An 18386-nucleotide genomic window follows, 5' to 3' on the forward strand; every position below is an offset into this window, starting at 1 on the left:
TACCTGGGGTAATTGAGGGTTAAGTGACTTGCCCAAGGATCACAAGGAGCTGCAGTGGGCGGTAACTGTGTAGGCACCTATAAAGGATATTATAGGTGCATATACGGTTAACACGCATACATGGTTAATGTGTGTTACAAATGCTAACGCATCTATAATGTGGCTTAGCAAACAGGTCCCTTGGTGTATTTTATAACCCTGCGTGTAGATTTTCAGAACACCCACAGTCTGCCCATTCCATGCCTAGCAAATTGTGTGTTGATATATAATTATTTCCTTTTCAGGAAATTGTTAAAAACTGTCTTGTTTATATTTATTTAAATCTCGATATCCCACCAAATTCCAAGAGTGAGACAAGGTGACTCACAAATTAATACAAAGCATAAAAAAATTTTGAAAAGGAATGCCATTAAAAAACAATAGGACAGAGACATCATACATAACACTCATCCAAATTAGTTTACAAAAGGTAAAAGCAGTTAGCTAAAAGATCTTAGCCATAAGTGCAAAGTGACATACAGGCTACCTAGATTCTACTAAGGTCAGTTTAGTCCCAAATGCTAATTTGAAAAAATATGCTTTAAATTTTGAAAAGGAAAGTTCATGACGTAAATAAGGTGGTAGGCTATGCCAAGTGAAGTTGCCACGAAAAAGTACGCAGAGTGTCAGGTGGACTCATTGTGAACAACTTTAGGAGGTGGTTCAATCTATTGGCATCCAAAGAACAAAGCAATCGAGAGAGGGAGTATATAGAATTGCGATTAATGACAAATAGGAAGGGCAGCCCTGATGAAGGGCTCGATGGGCTAGACAAAGAATTTTAAATGAACATCTATATCGGACTGGAAGCCAGTGTAACTGAACAAATAGAGGGGATACATGATCATAGCGCTTGGCTCAGCATAGAAAATGAGCAGCTGAGTTTTGTAATGTCTGTAGATAATGAAGCAGACAGACAGAGATGCCACAGAAAATAGAATTGCAGTAATCGATGCGTGAAATGACAAAGACATGAATTAATGTATGTAATGATGAGAAATCCAGAAAATGACCAACAGAGCAAATGCGATGAAGCCACAAAAACCCCTTCTTAACCACAGCAGAAACATGGTATTCAAAAGAGAGTTTAGAATCAAACATAACTCCTAAATAATGAAAGGAGGTCACTGTGGTGACCACAGAGTTAAACAGATTAAGTCCAACCAAAGGAGTAGAAAGAAAACCTGTAATCCAACAAGCTCCTAGTTTTTGAGGGATTAAGTACCATCATTTGATCCCATAGCCACCTAGAAACTTCTTGAAGACAAGACTGTAAACAAAAAATATCAGGGGAAAGAGGAGAAACAAGAAAAAAAACAGTAGAATATCATCTGCATACATACAGAACTTAATATTGTGTCCCCGAATCAAGAGTGTCAAAGGGCTGAGAAAAATATTGAACAGAAGGGGAGATAGAACAGAACCTTGAGGGTCATCGCATCGCATTGCATTGGATTAGGGGAGGACAACGAAAATTCAGTGGCAACAACAAAATTTCTATCCTTAAGAACAGGAGAAAACCACTGGAGCACCATTTCAGAAATATTTTAATGATTAATTACTGGAGGGAGGGGGTTTAAAACTCATTTACGTTTATTGTATTTCTAAATGTGACTGATTTGTACTATCTGAACCTATGGTTCACTCTTGACTTTTTTGACCTGCTTAGAACTAATAATGGTGTTACTGGGATATAAGTCCAGTGTCAAGTAAATTCTAATTAATGCCAATGAATATCAATAATTGCATGTTAAGTGGCAATTGTCAGTGCTGATTGGCTTGTTAATTGCACGTGCAAATCCAAAATATAACTGGATTTGCACATGCAATTTTAGTCGTGCTATATAGAATCCAGGGGATTATGTGGATATAGTAGATATAGAGGGGCATAATCGAAAGCAATCACCCATCTCCATGGGCGTCTATCTCCAAGAACGGGTACGTGAAGGGGCGGGACAAACCGTATTTTCGAAAAAAATGGGCGTCCATCTTTTTTCCGATAATACGGTTTGTGCCAGCCAAATGCATCGGATTTGTGCGGATTTGAGCTGGGCGGTTTCGTTTTTCAGCGATAATGGAAACCAAAGGCGACCAAATCCAAGGCACTGGGTTGTGGGAGGGGCCAAGATTCATAGTGCACTGGTCCCCCTGACATGCCAGGACACCAACCGGGCACCCTAGGGGGCACTTGTAACAATTAAAAAAACAAAGCAAACTACCTCTGAAGTCCATAGCTCCCTTCCCTTGAGTGCTGAGTCCCCCAAATCCCCCCAAAACCCACTCCCCACAACTCTACACCATTACTATAGCACTTATGGCTGAAAGAGGGCACCTAGATGTGGGTACAGTGGGTTTTGGGGGCGGTTTGGAGGGCTCCCATTTACCACCACAAGTGTATCAGGTAGGGGGGGATGGGCCTGGGTCCACCTGCCTGAAGTCCACTTCACCCACTAACAACTGCTCCAGGGACCTGCATACTGCTGTGATGGAGCTGGGTATGACATTTGAGGCTGGCATACAGGCTGGAAAAAAAAGATTTTAAAGTTGTTTTTTTTTTTGGGTGGGAGGGGGTTAGTGACCACTGGGGGAGTCAGGGGTGGTCAGCCCCAATTCCCTCCGGTGGTCATCTGGTCATTTAGGGCACTTTTTTGGGACTTGTTCATGAAAAAAAGGGTCCAAAAAAAGTGACCCAAATTCGCGCTAAAAATGCCTTTCTTTTTTGATTTATTGGCCGAGGACGCTCATCTCTCCTCGGCCGATAAACACGCCCCAGTCCTGCCTTCACCACGCCATTTCCGTGACAGATTGCAGTTGAAGACGCCCAAAATCGGCTTTCGATTATACCGATTTGGACACACACGGGAGAAAGACGCCCATCTCCCGATTTAGGTCAAAATATAGGCGTCTTTCTCTTTCGAAAATAAGCTGGATAGTAGAATTGGAAAAGGTGCAGCGAAGGGCGACTAAAATGATAGCAGGGATGGGACGACTTCCTTATGGAGAAAGACTAAGGAGGCTAGGGCTTTTCAGCTTGGAGAAGAGACGGCTGAGGGAGACATGATAGAGGTATATAAAATAATGAGTGGAGTGGAAAAGGTAGGTGTGAAGCGTCTGTTCATGCTTTCCAAAAATACTAGGACTAGGGGGCATGCGATGAAACTACAGTGTAGTAAATTTAAAACAAATAGGAGAAAATCTTTCTTCACCCAATGCATAATTAAACTCTGGAATTCGTTGCGGGAGAACGTGGTGAAGGTGGTTAGCTTGGCAGAGTTTAAAAAGGGGTTAGACGGTTTTCTAAAGGACAAGTCCATAAACCACTACTAAATGGACTTGGGAAAATCCACAATTCCAGGAATAACATGTATAGAATGTTTGTACATTTGGGAAGCTTGCCAGGTGCCCTTGGCCTGGATTGGCCGCTGTCGGGGACTGGATGCTGGGCTCGATGGATCCTTCGTCTTTTCCCAGTGTGGCATTACTTATGACCTCACATCACCAGATCCTTTCTACTTACCTGTCACATTTTGTGGATGGTTATCCTGCTCAACTTGTTCTTACAAATGCCACCAGAGAACAAATATCAAATGCAGTGAAGGGTGGTTTCACAATTCAAAGCACCTGTCATTCTCCTGTCATTCAGCATGGCACAAGGTGAAAGGACACTACCCACAAGCACTTGCACTTCTCAGCTGCCCAAAATATACATCTAATAAACCTCAAATTGTGCATCTTTCTTACTTCATTTGGCATCCCCTTGTTGACCTACTCGGGGTCTGATAGTATTGAAAACCATACACTTGATAGCTGAATATATATGCCAGAACCTTTGAGGACAAGATAAGTGCACATGTTTTAGGTAAGGCCTCACTCAGTGTAGCATAATTCGTATAGATTCATGAAATACAGAGTTGGTGGTTTTCAATCTGATCTGTTCCTCTTGGTTGCTTTCCATATGAATTATTTTTTCTATCTGTTTCACCCTTTCAGTTCTGTGAATACCTAGCAGTGAACAAATTATGAGATCCATGTCATGACTTTAAGAGATAATTGTAATGTCTTAATTCAATGGTAGCACTGTAATATTTTGGATGCTATCGATTCTGAAGTTGTAATTGTTGGTTAAAAGATTTTTAAAAAAGAATGATGAAATAAAAAGAATATGCTTTAACGAGATATGGTTTTTGGAAGCAAATATAGGACCTCTTAGTAAATCGCTAGTGATTCCCAGTGTGGCAAATGAGAAGAAGCCCATAGGAACTGAATGGGCTTCCTCTCATTTGCCACGTGGTTTAGTAAAAGAAGCCCATAGTTTTTTTAAAATTCTTATAAGCACACAAAGAATGTTTTTGAAATGTGTTGTTGCATCTTAAGGGGACAGACAAATGATGATCTTTAGGTGTGTCATTTAGCTGCCATTGAAAAGTTATCTTGACAGAAAGTAGCCACTAGCTGATGTTTTTCCCTTTCACACAAAAATATTTTGTTTCTTGTGCCACATATAGTTATATATAATTGTGATGATGGTCTGCATTCTTATAGTAATTGGTATTTAATGGCAATTTTAGACTCTCAAAGCCCTGATATTTATTCAATGACAGATTTAGGGCCCTGTTTACTAAAGGACGTTAGCATTGTTAATGCTCCTACAATTAGCACATGTGTTAACTGTGTAGGTGCCTATAGGGATATTTATTTATTTAGATTTTGCTCACACCTTTTTCAGTAGTAGCTCAAGGTGAGTTACATTCAGGTACTCTGGATATTTCTCTGTCCCAGGAGGGCTCACAATCTAAGTTTGTACCTGAGGCATTGGAGGGTTAAGTGACTTGCTCAAGATCACAAGGAGCAGCAGTGGGATTTGAACCAGCTACCTCTGGATTGCAAGACCAGTGCTCTAACCACTAGGCCACTCCTCCACTCCCTTAGGCACCTATAATGCTGCTTAGTAAACAGGGCCCTTAGACTCTCAAGGCCCTGATATTTAAAACAAATCAAAATGTGATTTTCAACAGGATGCCTTCTCAACTCTATGGTTTTCTATACCTGCTCCCTCCTTTTATTCATGTACCACCTCCACTGTTTTAGGGACAGCAGCCAAATAGCAGCTCCAATTGGTATCTCTAACTTGCTCATATTTTCTGGAATTCACGTATGCCGATTTCTGGAATCCACAGCAGATTCTCCAAGATTGGAATGGAGGTGGCCATGGATCAAACACTCCAAGGGGCGGCCTTGCTTCAAGTGCCATACAGGACAGCAGCAGTGTTCCAGGAGCTACTACTCTTGGCAGTATCATACCAGCCCTTCCTCACAATCAGCAGGATAATTGATGCAGGACTGACAATGAACATTCCAAAGCTCTGTCATGCAACACAATACAATTCCAAACAATAAAGGAATACAACATGACATATGTCAAATATAAAAACCCTGTTTCAATCTAATAAAGGGTCCTAAAAGCTACTGGCAGTGGACACAACACTAGAGCATTTTGTAGTGTCTTTCAATAATACTGCCTATATAGCAATCAACGTACGGAGTGGAGGGTTCGCTTACCTTGAGGGGCTCTTAAGCACAGATTACTGAATAATCTGACAATTAACAATATAAAAAATTTGGTTCAGTTTTAGTTCAGAGGGGCTTCAAACATCAAAAGAGATTTCTTAATTTTCTACACCAATTTGAATACTGTCTGGTCTGTTCCATACTTGTGATTATAAATCAACCCTCAATGCTTCAAAAACAAAGGGGGTCTTTTACTAAGCCATGGTAAAAAGTGGCCTGCAGTAGTGTGGGCGCATGTTTTTGGCGTGCACTGGGCTATTCTTTATCGTGGCTGGGGAAAAAAAGCTTCTTTTTTTTTGTGAGGGCAATAAATAGCCATGCTCTAAAATTAAAAGTAGTGTGCAGCTATTTACTGCCTGAGCTCTTACCGCCACCCATTGACCTAACAGTAAGGGCTCACGCTCTACACGCACAGTACGCCAATGTGGCTGCGTTCCCAGTTACTGTCAGGAATGCCCCCGCCCCCCCATGGTAGAAAATACAAAAAAATATTTTCTACTGCGGGAAACAGCGTGTGTCAACTTCAAAATTAACGCAAGATGGGCGTGCTAACTTTGTAAAAGGGCCCGTAGTGTGATGGAAGTGTAGATCCCCTGTGGGTGAGATTTTAAAGCGGATGGCAAAAGGATTTAATCACGGTATAAGGGTTCCTCGCTAAACACTCACCTATTAGGGGAGGTACAGAGAAAATAAGGAAATTCTGTATTTTGTGTGTTATATACCATGCAATTTAAGATAGTAAATGAATTTCCCTTGATGATGGTTCAAATTTTACAAATGATAATAACTTTGCACACTAATCTTTTAATTAAAATAATTGGGGTAATTTATTGCACAAGATGTTTCCCTTAAGAACGCAATAAACAGTTGCAAAAAATATTGGTAATAGATTATTAAACAGCTGTATGGAAATATGTTCTTTGAATAACAATTGCACAAAAATATAAATTCTAAGCGTAATCAGTTTCATAGCAATACTGGTATATGCGCATATGATCTGTAACACTTTCTTTCTCAATTTCAGACAATGTGCCCACCTCCAAATAATACATTTTCATCTAGCTGACATATTCACCAAAACCAATCAGATAAGTATTAATAGGGTTTGTTACTTTCTTACTCTTTCAGAATTTGCTTTAGCTATAAGATTATAATAAAGAAATTAATTCTTTTCCTCAACTTTCCTGCAGAGATCAAGGCTTCCGCAATTCGGAATGAATATACCCTTTGACCTCCAGGTAAGTATTGAACTCAAAATATGTATATATAGCCTCTGAAATGCTGCAGGCGAGGATGTCCGCACTTAGCTGCTTCTCGTTGGTCTTTCTTAAATAGGGGAAACCTTTGGTGTTTCTTGGATCGTTGGTGCACTTACTGGTCCAGCGTTGTCTAATACACAGCTTCCCTTTCAGCTCCAGTAACCTGTACTTTAGTTAACTTAACAAAAGCAAAACCCTACTGCCCTGCCCAATAGGGAGACTTTGGCCAACTTATCTAGATCAAATAAATGAATAATTGATTATCCCTAGTTATAGGCCTAACTTATCACTTTGTTCTCCCTAACTAATGAGGAACAATTTCCCTTACAACACTGTCACACTTTACCAGCAGCAATTCACCATTTAATACTGTCACAAACATTCCAGCAACTGATGTCAATTTTCAGGTTTCCACGGACTCTCACTGCTATCAGGTTCTCAACACACACCATTGATATCCTTGTAAGCAGTGTCTCAGTAAAGAACAACCGCTCTACCTGCTTGCAAATCAAACAGGTTTTACACAGCTCGCAGCTATAGGAGAACTCAGCAAGCCCAGCTTGCACAGCACTCGCTGTTTTAAAACTTTTGCCAAAGGAATTTTAAACTCACTCTTCACTCAAGTCCTCATTCTCCTTTGAAACAGTATTCCGGTATTAAACTAGAATTTTAAACCATTGCTGAGGTACCTCCACACTCACGCACGCACGCACTCTGGAAACCCCTGCCTTACAAGAGGTTCCTATCTGAATCTCCCACCTCCTTGACTCAATGAGTCAATGAGGAAATATGGATTTTAGCACAAAACACAATGTACATTTCACCTTATTGACATAAAATTTGTACCAACATCCCGGTCACTTTCTCCCAAATCCAGACCATGGTTTTACTTTGTTTAAAACATCAGGCACCATTCCTCACTATTTTCCTCTAAAAACCCCATTAAAATTTAATGAAATTTTACCAAAATTCCCACATATATTAAGCAGCATGTGCACTTCCAAACGCTGTCGATGAATTTTTAAAAACCACTTTCAGAGCAGCGCACGATGCTCCGCACTAAAAATACCCCACAAACCTCTTCAAAATTAACTTTAAAATTTTTAAATGATACAGTCCATCCAAAACAGACCCTGAAGTGCCCAACCAGCCCCTGGCCAAAAACGCCCGGAGCAGCCCAGAGACCAGGTAAAACCCCGAAAACGGGGTCACACGTTTAATTTAATTTTTTTAACCCTTTACAGAAGATACTAACTTGGACCCATATCACGGTCAGCAATACTGTACAAATTTTGACTCCTATACCAGTACCCACATTTTGGATTGCTTCAAAGCTTCATGTTTTCAAAAGTCAAAATTAAAGCTACACAGCTTCCTCCCCCCCTCCCAATGATTTTATTTAATAAGAAATGAGATTTTGCAAACAGCTGTTACTCCTTCTTGAGAATTTTATAAATGCTGGCAAGAAACAGTAAGTTCAGAATTAAGTACAAGCGGAATCAAGCTCAAAACTGGACCAGTACATGTAACCATCGATACAGAGGATTTCACATTTCTATTTATTTCCAAAATACTACACATACTGTTTTCACATTTGATGATTGTGTTGTCAGTTACAAGAAGTGCAGTAAGACACCTTGAATTTCCTATCTGTAAATGAATCAGTTTTTAGGCCAGGGTACAGGCAGACAAGGCACTTTCTGGTGTCAGGACCACACGTCACGATTAGGATTCTGTCATCTTAATATTCACACAGGGGTATGATGGGAAATCACATACCACAGACTTCATTCTCCCTTAGATCACAATGGCTCTGGTGTAAATAGTGGCTCTGTCTAAGTGTGATCACCACATTACAAGCAGGTGTATCAAAACTACTAACAGCAATACAGGCAGAATATTAGCAAAGTTACATTGGATCAACAATCAAAAGAATTTGTGTGACTGGTGACAGTACCAACCCCATAAATTGATTTTTCAAAAATATAAATCTCAAGTAATCTACTTGTTACAGAAACATAGGTCAATAAAAGAAAAAAAACTATACAGTAAACATCTAGCATTAAGCAATGACCCAATTAGACTCCAAAATCAGAGGGGGGGGGGGGGGGAGGAAAGGAAATAAGGGAGAGAATAGATTTTTTTAAAAAGCCATAGAAAAAGTGAGAAAAAGACCACAGACATGAACACAACTAGAAGCATAATATAACTACCCCTAAATTAACCACTGCCATTTACAACAGGAGTCAGAGTGGATATAGGCAGCATATTAGCATTCAAAAAGAGACAAGGTTGTTCTCGAACACAAAAAAAAACAAAACAAAACATAATTCAGCCCCAACTATTTTGAAAGACATTTACAGGTATATCGCAAAAAAAAAAAAAAAAAAAAGATGCCCACAAATCACAGGCTTCTTAAACCATAGACAGAAACAAGAAGAAGCAACGTCATGGTCTTGGATGGAGGTTTAAGCCTACAATTCCTGACCGCATCCACTTGAATCCAAGGTGATCCTTGGATATTGGCTACCTCCATATTTGTTATCTGCCTTAATGACTTTCTAAAACATCGGTCCTGATGTCCAAGAGACTTAAATCGGCTGAATCAAACAAAACTAGGAAGACCCAGTGGCCCACAGGTAAGGACCTAGTGCACCATGTGTCTCCGGCAGGTGACTCAACTTCCAACACAGACTCTCTTTTCAGCAGGGGACTCTGTTGAGCAATGTAAGGCCAGTGTGCCCCCCCCCCCCCCCCCCCCCCCATGGCTTTAAAAAAATACTTAATTTCCTTGAAACAAGAATTAAAATCTATGTGGGTGGACACTGTTGATCGCACAGATACTTTGCGAGCTGACATGAGTGAACTTGGGGGCTGCGTAGAAGGCCTTGAGGCACGTGCTAATGAGCAAGCAGAGGCGTTGTCGGAGACGCAATCACAATATTTAAATCTTTCCTGAAATTATGAGGATCTGCTTACCAAGACTGATGATCTCAAGAATCTTGGGCACAGGAAGAATTTGCATCTTCGTGGAGTTCCGGAGGAAGAGAACCAGGAGGATGTCACTAGGCCTTGCATCTTACCTCAGCAAAAAAGACTTTAAGCTCCACTGCACACAAAGGGGGCAACTGTATAACTGGCTGCCACAATTTAGGGATCTAGATGGGGGAGATGTTGGACCACCTACGAAGAGGAAACTAGGGAGAAAGAAGGGATACTGGATGTAAGATACTGGATGAGGGGAGAGAAGGGGACGCTGGACCCAGGGAAGAGGAAAAGTGGAGATGCTAGACCCTGGAAGGAGAAAAAGAAGAGGAAGTTACTGAGAGACTGGGGAAAACAGTGATGGGTGAAGGAAAGAGAGGTTGTAAGCAGATGCAGTAAAAAGAGGAAGAAAGAGGACTGGTTGGCATCAAGGTATGAAATCTGGTTAAATGTATAACCAGGGCTTTTTTTGAGGGGGTACTTGGGGGGTACTGAGTACCGGCACCTTTTCCACTGTCTGCTAAACTTAACCTATGGTTCTCATATTTTAATGAAAGAGCTCAGGTTCTACATACAAATTCTGCCTTGTCATAGATTCTATGACTGGTTGTAGGGGTCCTAGCTATTGTGGAGTGAGTCCCTAAATGATCATTCCACCCCTGAAGGGTGGCCTGGCATTTGATTACTGGCACCTTTTTTGCTAGAAAAAATGCACTGTGTATAACATTATATGTGCATAACTTTTAACTGGCAAGATATTCAATTTTTAAAAACAGCAGCCAAGGTGTTGAACGTTGACCAGTCCAGGAGTGGCCTAATGGTTAGTGCAGCGGGATGCAGACCTGGGGAACCAGGTTCGATTCCCACTGCTGCCTAATGGTCAGCAGTGGGTTAAGAACCTGCGGAACCAGGTTCAATTCTCTCTGCAGCTCCGTGTGACCCTGGGCAAATCACTTAGCCCTTCATTGCCCCAGGTACAATATACTTAGATTGTGAGCCCATCTGGGACAGTGCAAGTACCTGAATAGTTACATATGTAAACCGCCTTGATTTGTGCTTCAACAGAAGGCAGTATATCAAAAGTTGATAGACATATATTTCTGCCAAATAAAAAATTTAGAGGCCTATTTCCTAAGTGCACTAAGAAGCCCTTTCACTAAAGCTTGTCATGTGCTGACGGACATTAGTGTGCACCAAGTCAATAGGTATATAATAGGATATGAAGCATTTAATGCGTGCTAATATCTGTGTCTGTTTAAAATAGTCCCAAAATGGGCTCCTACTTCCAACACAGACAATCTCTTATAAACTATCATCAAAGTGGTTAATGCATGTTAGAAAATTAACGCTTAGTAAATACTGTTAACACACATTAAGCACCACATTAACTCCAATTTGTGCGTGCAATTTAATTGGCTAACGAGCCAGTTAGCACCAATAATTGGGTGCTAATAATTAGTATTAATTGGAAACAAATCTTTGTAGGCACTATTTTATAAAGATACATGTATAAATATTTTAGCACGCAAGTGAAAAGGGGGCATGGCCATGGGAGGGACCTGAGTGGGTCAGGAGCATTCACTAAAAATGCACACAGTATTATAGAATACAGGAGATCAGCACCTAATTTACAAGTTAGGATTCACACCAGGTTTTAGCAGGTGTAAATTCTTGTGCCTGAAAGTTGGGCAAGGATCCCAGCACTATTCTAAAAATGCCACCCAACTCAGAGTGACGTTTATAGAAGAACACTTAGCACACTTTTTTTTGGCCTAAATGTTTAACACAGGATTTTTTGTTAATGGCAGGAAGCGGTTGAGGATCAGGCAGGGTGAGGGCGGCACAGATGTGTATTATGGTGATGTGTGTTAATGGCAAGACACACCGTTACCATGGGAATTTAACTACTCCTCCAAAGGTACAGTTCACTGTTTTCACAGTATTATGCACTAACTAGTATAAAAGGCCCGTTTCTGACACAAATGAAACTGGTGCTAGCAAGGTTTTCCTCGGAGTGTGTATGTTTGAGAGAGTGTGTGTGAGAGTGACTGTGTGAGAAAGAGAGAGAGAGTGAATGTGCGAGTGTGTGTGTGTGTGTGTGTGTGACAGAGAGAGCGTGTGGGTGCGAGTGTGTCTGTGAGAGAGAGACAGTGTGTGTGAGACAGAGTGTGAGAGTATGTGTGCGATACACAGACTCTCTGCGAGATCGAGAGAGTATGAGATCGAGAGTGTTTGAGAGTGACTGTGTGACACATAAAGAGTGAATGTCATACAGTGTGAGACATTGAGTGTGTGAGAGACAGTGTATGAGAGAGAGAGAGTGTGTGTGAGAGAGTGTGTGTATGACAGAGATACCTCTCCCCCTCCCTCTCTGGTCTCAAGACCCCTCCCCCCCTTCCTGGTCTGAGGACCCCCTCCCCCTCCCTCTCCTCCCCCCTCCCAGGTCTCTGGACCCCCTCCACTCTGGTCTCACGACCCCCCTCCAACCCCCCTTTGGTCTCAGGACCCCCTCCACCCCCCCTCTCAGGACCCCTTCCCCCTCTCTGGTCTCAGCACCCCCTCCCAATGTGTCCCCTCTTTCTTTCTGCAGCCTCTCACCGCAGGCAGCCATCAGGCATTGGCTGTCGGCTCTGCAGCCGCTCCTCTCGCCTCTCATGTCGCTGCGCTCCTCCGGGGTCTGCTCCAGGGGCAGTGACGTGAGAGGCGAGAGGAGCGGCTGCAGAGCTGACAGCAAACGCCTAATGGCTGTCTGTGGTGCCGCGCTTGCTTTTTAAAAGCATTTTTGTTGCTATAATTAGCTCTTGGGCCTGGGCGGCGACCTCAGGGTGAGGTGGGGTGGAGTGGTGGTGACCTCGGGGGGATGGAAGGGGGGGAATAGTGGTGACCCTAGGAAGGGTGGAGGGGCAACCTCAGGAGGGGTGGAGGGGTGAGAGGCGGCGATCTGGGGGGGGGGGTGTTGCGGCGAGGGCAGCAGGGGTGGGGCCTCGTGCTGCTGTCGTGCAGTTGGTCAGTGCTGCTGGTGATGTACCCGGAACTACGTGACGCCAATTCAGGAGATGGAGCCTTACAGAGCGAACGAATGCTTCAAGGCTCAAGGCTTCACTTTCTCAGCTTCAGAACGTTGGAGGTGCTTTTTATTATATAGGATGTTGTGGCTGCTGCCCCCCCCCCCCCCCCCCCTTTTAACAAGAAACATTACTGGATGAGTTTTTGCTGCTATCATGCACTAAAGCTTTCTATTAATGCATATTAATGACAAAAAACTTTCCACAGTTTAGTAAACAGGCCACTTGGTTCACAAGTACAGCTAAAGGTTTTAGCTTATACTACAATGGTTTTGTTGTACCAACTGCTACAACGACACGCAGGGGGGGGTGTATTCCACATGGCAAACACCCTTCTAGGGAAACAAAGATGAAAGAGAAAAGTTTTATGGAAGAAGTATAGAATCAGTGCTATATGACGTAAGTTGAGATGCTACTTGACAAGCAAAAACTAAGGGCACTGCTGATAAACCAGACAGTGGCAACTTGGGGAAAAAAATCATAGAGGTTGACCAAGTGTGCCACTTCTATCTCACCAAGATTCAACTGAAGAAAGAGGATGCTATAATTAAACCCAGAATAAAATCTCAGCACTGCCTCATGATTCTTCTGATCATAAAACCACAAAATTGAAACAAAAAAAAGTTGTCCTTTGGAGTGGCCTAGAATACGATGATTTTATCCAGATATAAAACATTCAGTCCCACCCATCCATCTATTTTGAAAAGAAAACTCTTTTCAACATACAGCCCACTGCGCTAGTCTTCTTCGATTAGTAGACGATCTTGTATACAGGGTCTCCAACCTTGAGGATCCCAGGTTTTAGGATTCCAAAGAACTGTCCGAAAAGAGGAGCCGCTTTGTAAATGTGCTTTTCAGAGGGATCACAGAGACGGTAACTGGAGAGAGAAACAGAAAAGAACGTTGTTAACCATGCTCATGTCCACATTGTCTTGTGGAAAAATGAAGTCAGTCAGAAATACTTCCCAAGACAAGCAATGGGACGGGTCAGTACATGGGAGCCTACAAGCACTGGATGAGAATTCTTGACCTAGCCAACTAAAACACTGCTAATTTTTCATGTTAAAACATTCACTTTTTTGTATGGCAGCTTGATACAGAGTCGGTGGTAGATGAAAATATGTGGTTCTGTTTCTGGTCCAAAGTTATGAAACCTCTTTCCTCTGCAGCGGTTTTACAGTCTATGTTTTTTTTATATCATAAAACCAATTGGACTCATCGAAAACTTGCTACTGCTGGCCCGAGCTCATCAGACAAATGTTGGCACTGTTCGCTGCAAGTGGGTACTTTCTCTCATATGTTATATGAGTGTCCTCCGATCTTTCAATTCTGGAAGGCTGTTTGGAATATTATACAAAACATTTTGCCCATAACTGATGACCTGACTTATTCAATTGTAATTTTTAAGTCCGTTCATGCAACTTTTGATTTGACCTCCCCGCAATCAAAACTATTGGACGTTCTCCTCACTATTGCTCAACGGCTTATTTTGCAAAACTGGAAAAACGCACAGTTGCTGAATATTCATTTCTGGTGGAATACAGTCCTGCAGCATCAGAAGTTTGAGCTCGCCATGGCTGCAAAAAGTCGGATGATAGTATCTAAGAAAAAAATTTGGTCTATTTTGGACAACTACCTCCAAACTATTCAGGCCACACCTTAAACCAGTACAAAGGACTTATTTGTTAAACACCTGGATGCTTTCCCCTCCTTTTTTCTCTTCTTTCCTTTCTCTTTTTTCCTTTCCCACCTGTTGTGTTTCTTGCTTCCTATGTTTTTCCATCATTGTTTTCCTGTTATTTGTATTCTTGGAAATTAATAAAATATTTGGAAATAATAATAAAACATTCACTTTTTTGTATAAGCGACTGTATCTGTCTATGTGTGTGAGAGTATACATGTGCATATATGTCTACATATGTGTGTGCGCAAGTGAGTGGATGTGCGAGTGAGTACAAAAGTGTGTGAGTGTACGTGCCTGAGCGTTCATAGGCATGCGTGTGCATGCGAGTGCGCATGTGCATATGTACATGTGTTTGCATGAGTGTACATGAATGCGCAAGTGATTGTACATGTGTGAATGTGCGTGAGTGTGCGAGAGAAGGTGTGCGAGTGTGCATCTGAGTGAGTCAGTGTATGTGTGTGTGCACAACTATATGTGAGTACATAAGTGTACATATGTGTACGTACAACTGTAACATGTGAGTATACGTGTGTAAATGTGCACACAAGTGTGTGTTGTACATGTGTAGGTGTGTATGTGTGAGTGCATGTGTGAATGTACAAGATATTGTAATTAAGTGTACACATGTAGTATGTTTGAGTATGCATATGTGTTTACCTGTGTGTACATGAGTGTACATGAATGTATGTGAATTTATATGAGTGTACATGAGTATATTCGTGTATGTACATGAGTACATGTGCACATATAGTGTATGTGTACGAGTGTAAAAGTGTGAGTGTGTGTACTTGTGGGTATATGTAAGTACATGAGTGTGGGAGTGTAAGTGTGTACATGTACAAGTGTACTTGTGTGTGCACGAGTGTACAGGAGTGTACATGAGTGCATATCAATGTACATATGTGAGTGTACATGTGTGCATGTGAGTATACATATCTGTACCTATGAGTGTGTTTGTGTGTACATGTGTATGAGTATACGTGTGTGTGTGTTTATGTGTGTGTACAAGTGTACATGTACGTATGTGAGTGTACGTGAGAGTGTATGTGTGATGACTGCATGTGTGAGTGTACATGTGAGAGTATATGAGTGTGTGTTCATGAGCGAGAGTCTAAATTAGTGTACGTACGTGTGTGTGTGTACATGTGCATAAAAGCAATTGTGTGTGTGGCAGGCAGTGGCATAGCTAGGTGGGGAGCCAGGGGAGCGGCCGCTCCCCCAAATGGAGTTCTACCGGTGCCGGCTCCTATTCTTTTCTCATCATGTTTCATTGAAAATATGCACCAGCGCCGGCAGAAGTTCGCTCTCGCGCCGCTTTTGCTCCCCCCGCGCCGTCAACCTGGCTCCGCTGCTGGTGGCAGGGAAGGGGACAGAGGTACCAAACAACCCCTGTCACAGTACAGCAAGAGTGTTTGGTTCTATAAGTCATAGATTCTTTTATTCAATGCAACATAGTATAACATGGAAGAATAGAAAGCATTTTTCAAAACAGCTTGCCCAGGTGCAAATTCCACAGGTACTCTATTCCTGTGGACTTTAGTACACATTTTAGTACACCTAGGGAAACACAATTTTTGTGGCAGTATTAGCACAGCAGTCGGTATTATTAATGCAGAATCAGCCTTCTGGTGCAGGGCCTTAAGCATGCATGCAGCTCAGGCCTGCCATGTCCCAGGAGGCAACAGGGCTTGAGCATGCATGGATGCTCAAGGCTCTGTGCCAGCTGTGCTGACTCTGGAGGACTTGGTGAGGCGGTACATTAACAGTGACAGAAGGTGCTACAGAGGGGTAAGGTAAGCCCTGGCAGGGAAGGAGATACCTGGACAGCTCCGGAGGGGGGGGGGGGGATTGTAGAAGGGGAGAAGCTGGACTATTTATTTATTTTACACATTTATAAGACCACTTGAATCAAAGCAGTTTAGAATAAAAACATACAAAATAAAATCACCAACAACAAAAACACATACCACCACTATTATCATAACCAAACCTTACAGCAAAACTACAGCATTATAAATATGGAGGGGGTAGGGTCCTAATCCAATCCTGGAGGGGGGTGCATGGCTGAAGATTCACCTATACTCAAACAAAAACCCAGCTGTATCTGATGTTTTTATTTTTCTGTTTCAAACTCAGTTCCTAACAGCACAGAAAAGGTTCATAACGTCTTTTAAATATTTATTTCCACAAAATGTTCTAATTCCAATACATATCCTTGACTTTTGCAAACATCTCTCACTTCTGTAGAAAATACTTAAAATACTCCAAGGTAACAATTCTTCTTCAAATTCTTTTCCTGTTGCAGAGCACGGATGCCCCCATCAACATGCGACATGTTTCGCAAGTGCTGCCTCAAGGTGTGGTCCGCCAAAAAGAATCACATGTAATGCATCAGTGCCTGCCTCATACTGATTATATGAACCTTTAAACTGAAGATTCACCTATAGCATCAGATACCTTTAGACCAGCCTTGCGTGCATACTTTCTCTGGAAATTCACATTACGAGCAATATTTCCTAAACCTGCTCAAAATAATTTTCCCCTTAACCCAGCAAACAGGGCAGCAGCTGTGGAGTCTCCTGGCTGCTGTTTGCTGTGCAATTTTCAGACAGGCATCTGACCTGGAGGACAACTTGAAGAACCTTTTTTTGGTGGTGGCCTAGTGGTTAGGGTGGTGGACTTTGGTCCTGGGGAACTGAGGAACTGAGTTCGATTCCCACTTCAGACACAGGCAGCTCCTTGAGACTCTGGGCAAGTCACTTAACCCTCCATAGCCCCATGTAAGCCGCATTGAGCCTGCCATGAGTGGGAAAGCACGGGGTACAAATGTAACAAAAATAAAATAGATACTATTGGAGATTCTACATGGAATGTTGCTACTATTGGAGATTCTACATGGAATGTTGCTATTCCACTAGCAACATTCCACGTAGAAGGCTTCGCAGGCTTCTGCTTCTGTGAGTCTGACGTCCTGCACGTATGTGCAGGACGTCAGACTCACAGAAACAGAAACCTGCGTGGCCACATTGGTGATCTGCAAGGGCCGACTTCTACATGGAATGTTGCTACTATTGGAGATTCTACATGGAATGTTGCTATTCCACTAGCAACATTCCACGTAGAAGGCTGCGCAGGCTTCTGCTTCTGTGAGTCTGACGTCCTGCACATACGTGCAGGACGTCAGACTCACAGAAACAGAAGCCTGCGCGGCCACATTGGTGATCTGCAAGGGCCGACTTCTACCTAGTGGTTAGCGTGGTGGACTTTGGTCCTGGGGAACTGAGGAACTGAGTTCGATTCCCACTTCAGACACAGGCAGCTCCTTGAGACTCTGGGCAAGTCACTTAACCCTCCATAGCCCCATGTAAGCCGCATTGAGCCTGCCATGAGTGGGAAAGCACGGGGTACAAATGTAACAAAAATAAAATAGATACTATTGGAGATTCTACATGGAATGTTGCTACTATTGGAGATTCTACATGGAATGTTGCTATTCCACTAGCAACATTCCACGTAGAAGGCTTCGCAGGCTTCTGCTTCTGTGAGTCTGACGTCCTGCACGTATGTGCAGGACGTCAGACTCACAGAAACAGAAACCTGCGTGGCCACATTGGTGATCTGCAAGGGCCGACTTCTACATGGAATGTTGCTACTATTGGAGATTCTACATGGAATGTTGCTATTCCACTAGCAACATTCCACGTAGAAGGCTGCGCAGGCTTCTGCTTCTGTGAGTCTGACGTCCTGCACATACGTGCAGGACGTCAGACTCACAGAAACAGAAGC

General features: G+C 42.5%; 1 protein-coding gene across 1 annotated transcript in view; it reads right to left on the reverse strand.

Moving 5' to 3' along the window:
• Positions 1 to 12998: 12998 nt before the first annotated feature.
• The window catches only part of MARC2 (mitochondrial amidoxime reducing component 2), a 60386-nt gene continuing 54998 nt past the window's right edge, over positions 12999 to 18386 (reverse strand). Inside the window, exon 7 of the mRNA XM_030196001.1 lies at positions 12999 to 13794. Coding sequence (XP_030051861.1) covers positions 13668 to 13794 — 127 coding nt within the window. The 3' untranslated portion in view covers positions 12999 to 13667. The remainder of the gene's footprint in view (positions 13795 to 18386) is intronic.

Source organism: Microcaecilia unicolor, chromosome 3, assembly GCF_901765095.1.
Source record: "Microcaecilia unicolor chromosome 3, aMicUni1.1, whole genome shotgun sequence".
NCBI classification, from domain to species: Eukaryota; Metazoa; Chordata; class Amphibia; order Gymnophiona; family Siphonopidae; genus Microcaecilia; species Microcaecilia unicolor.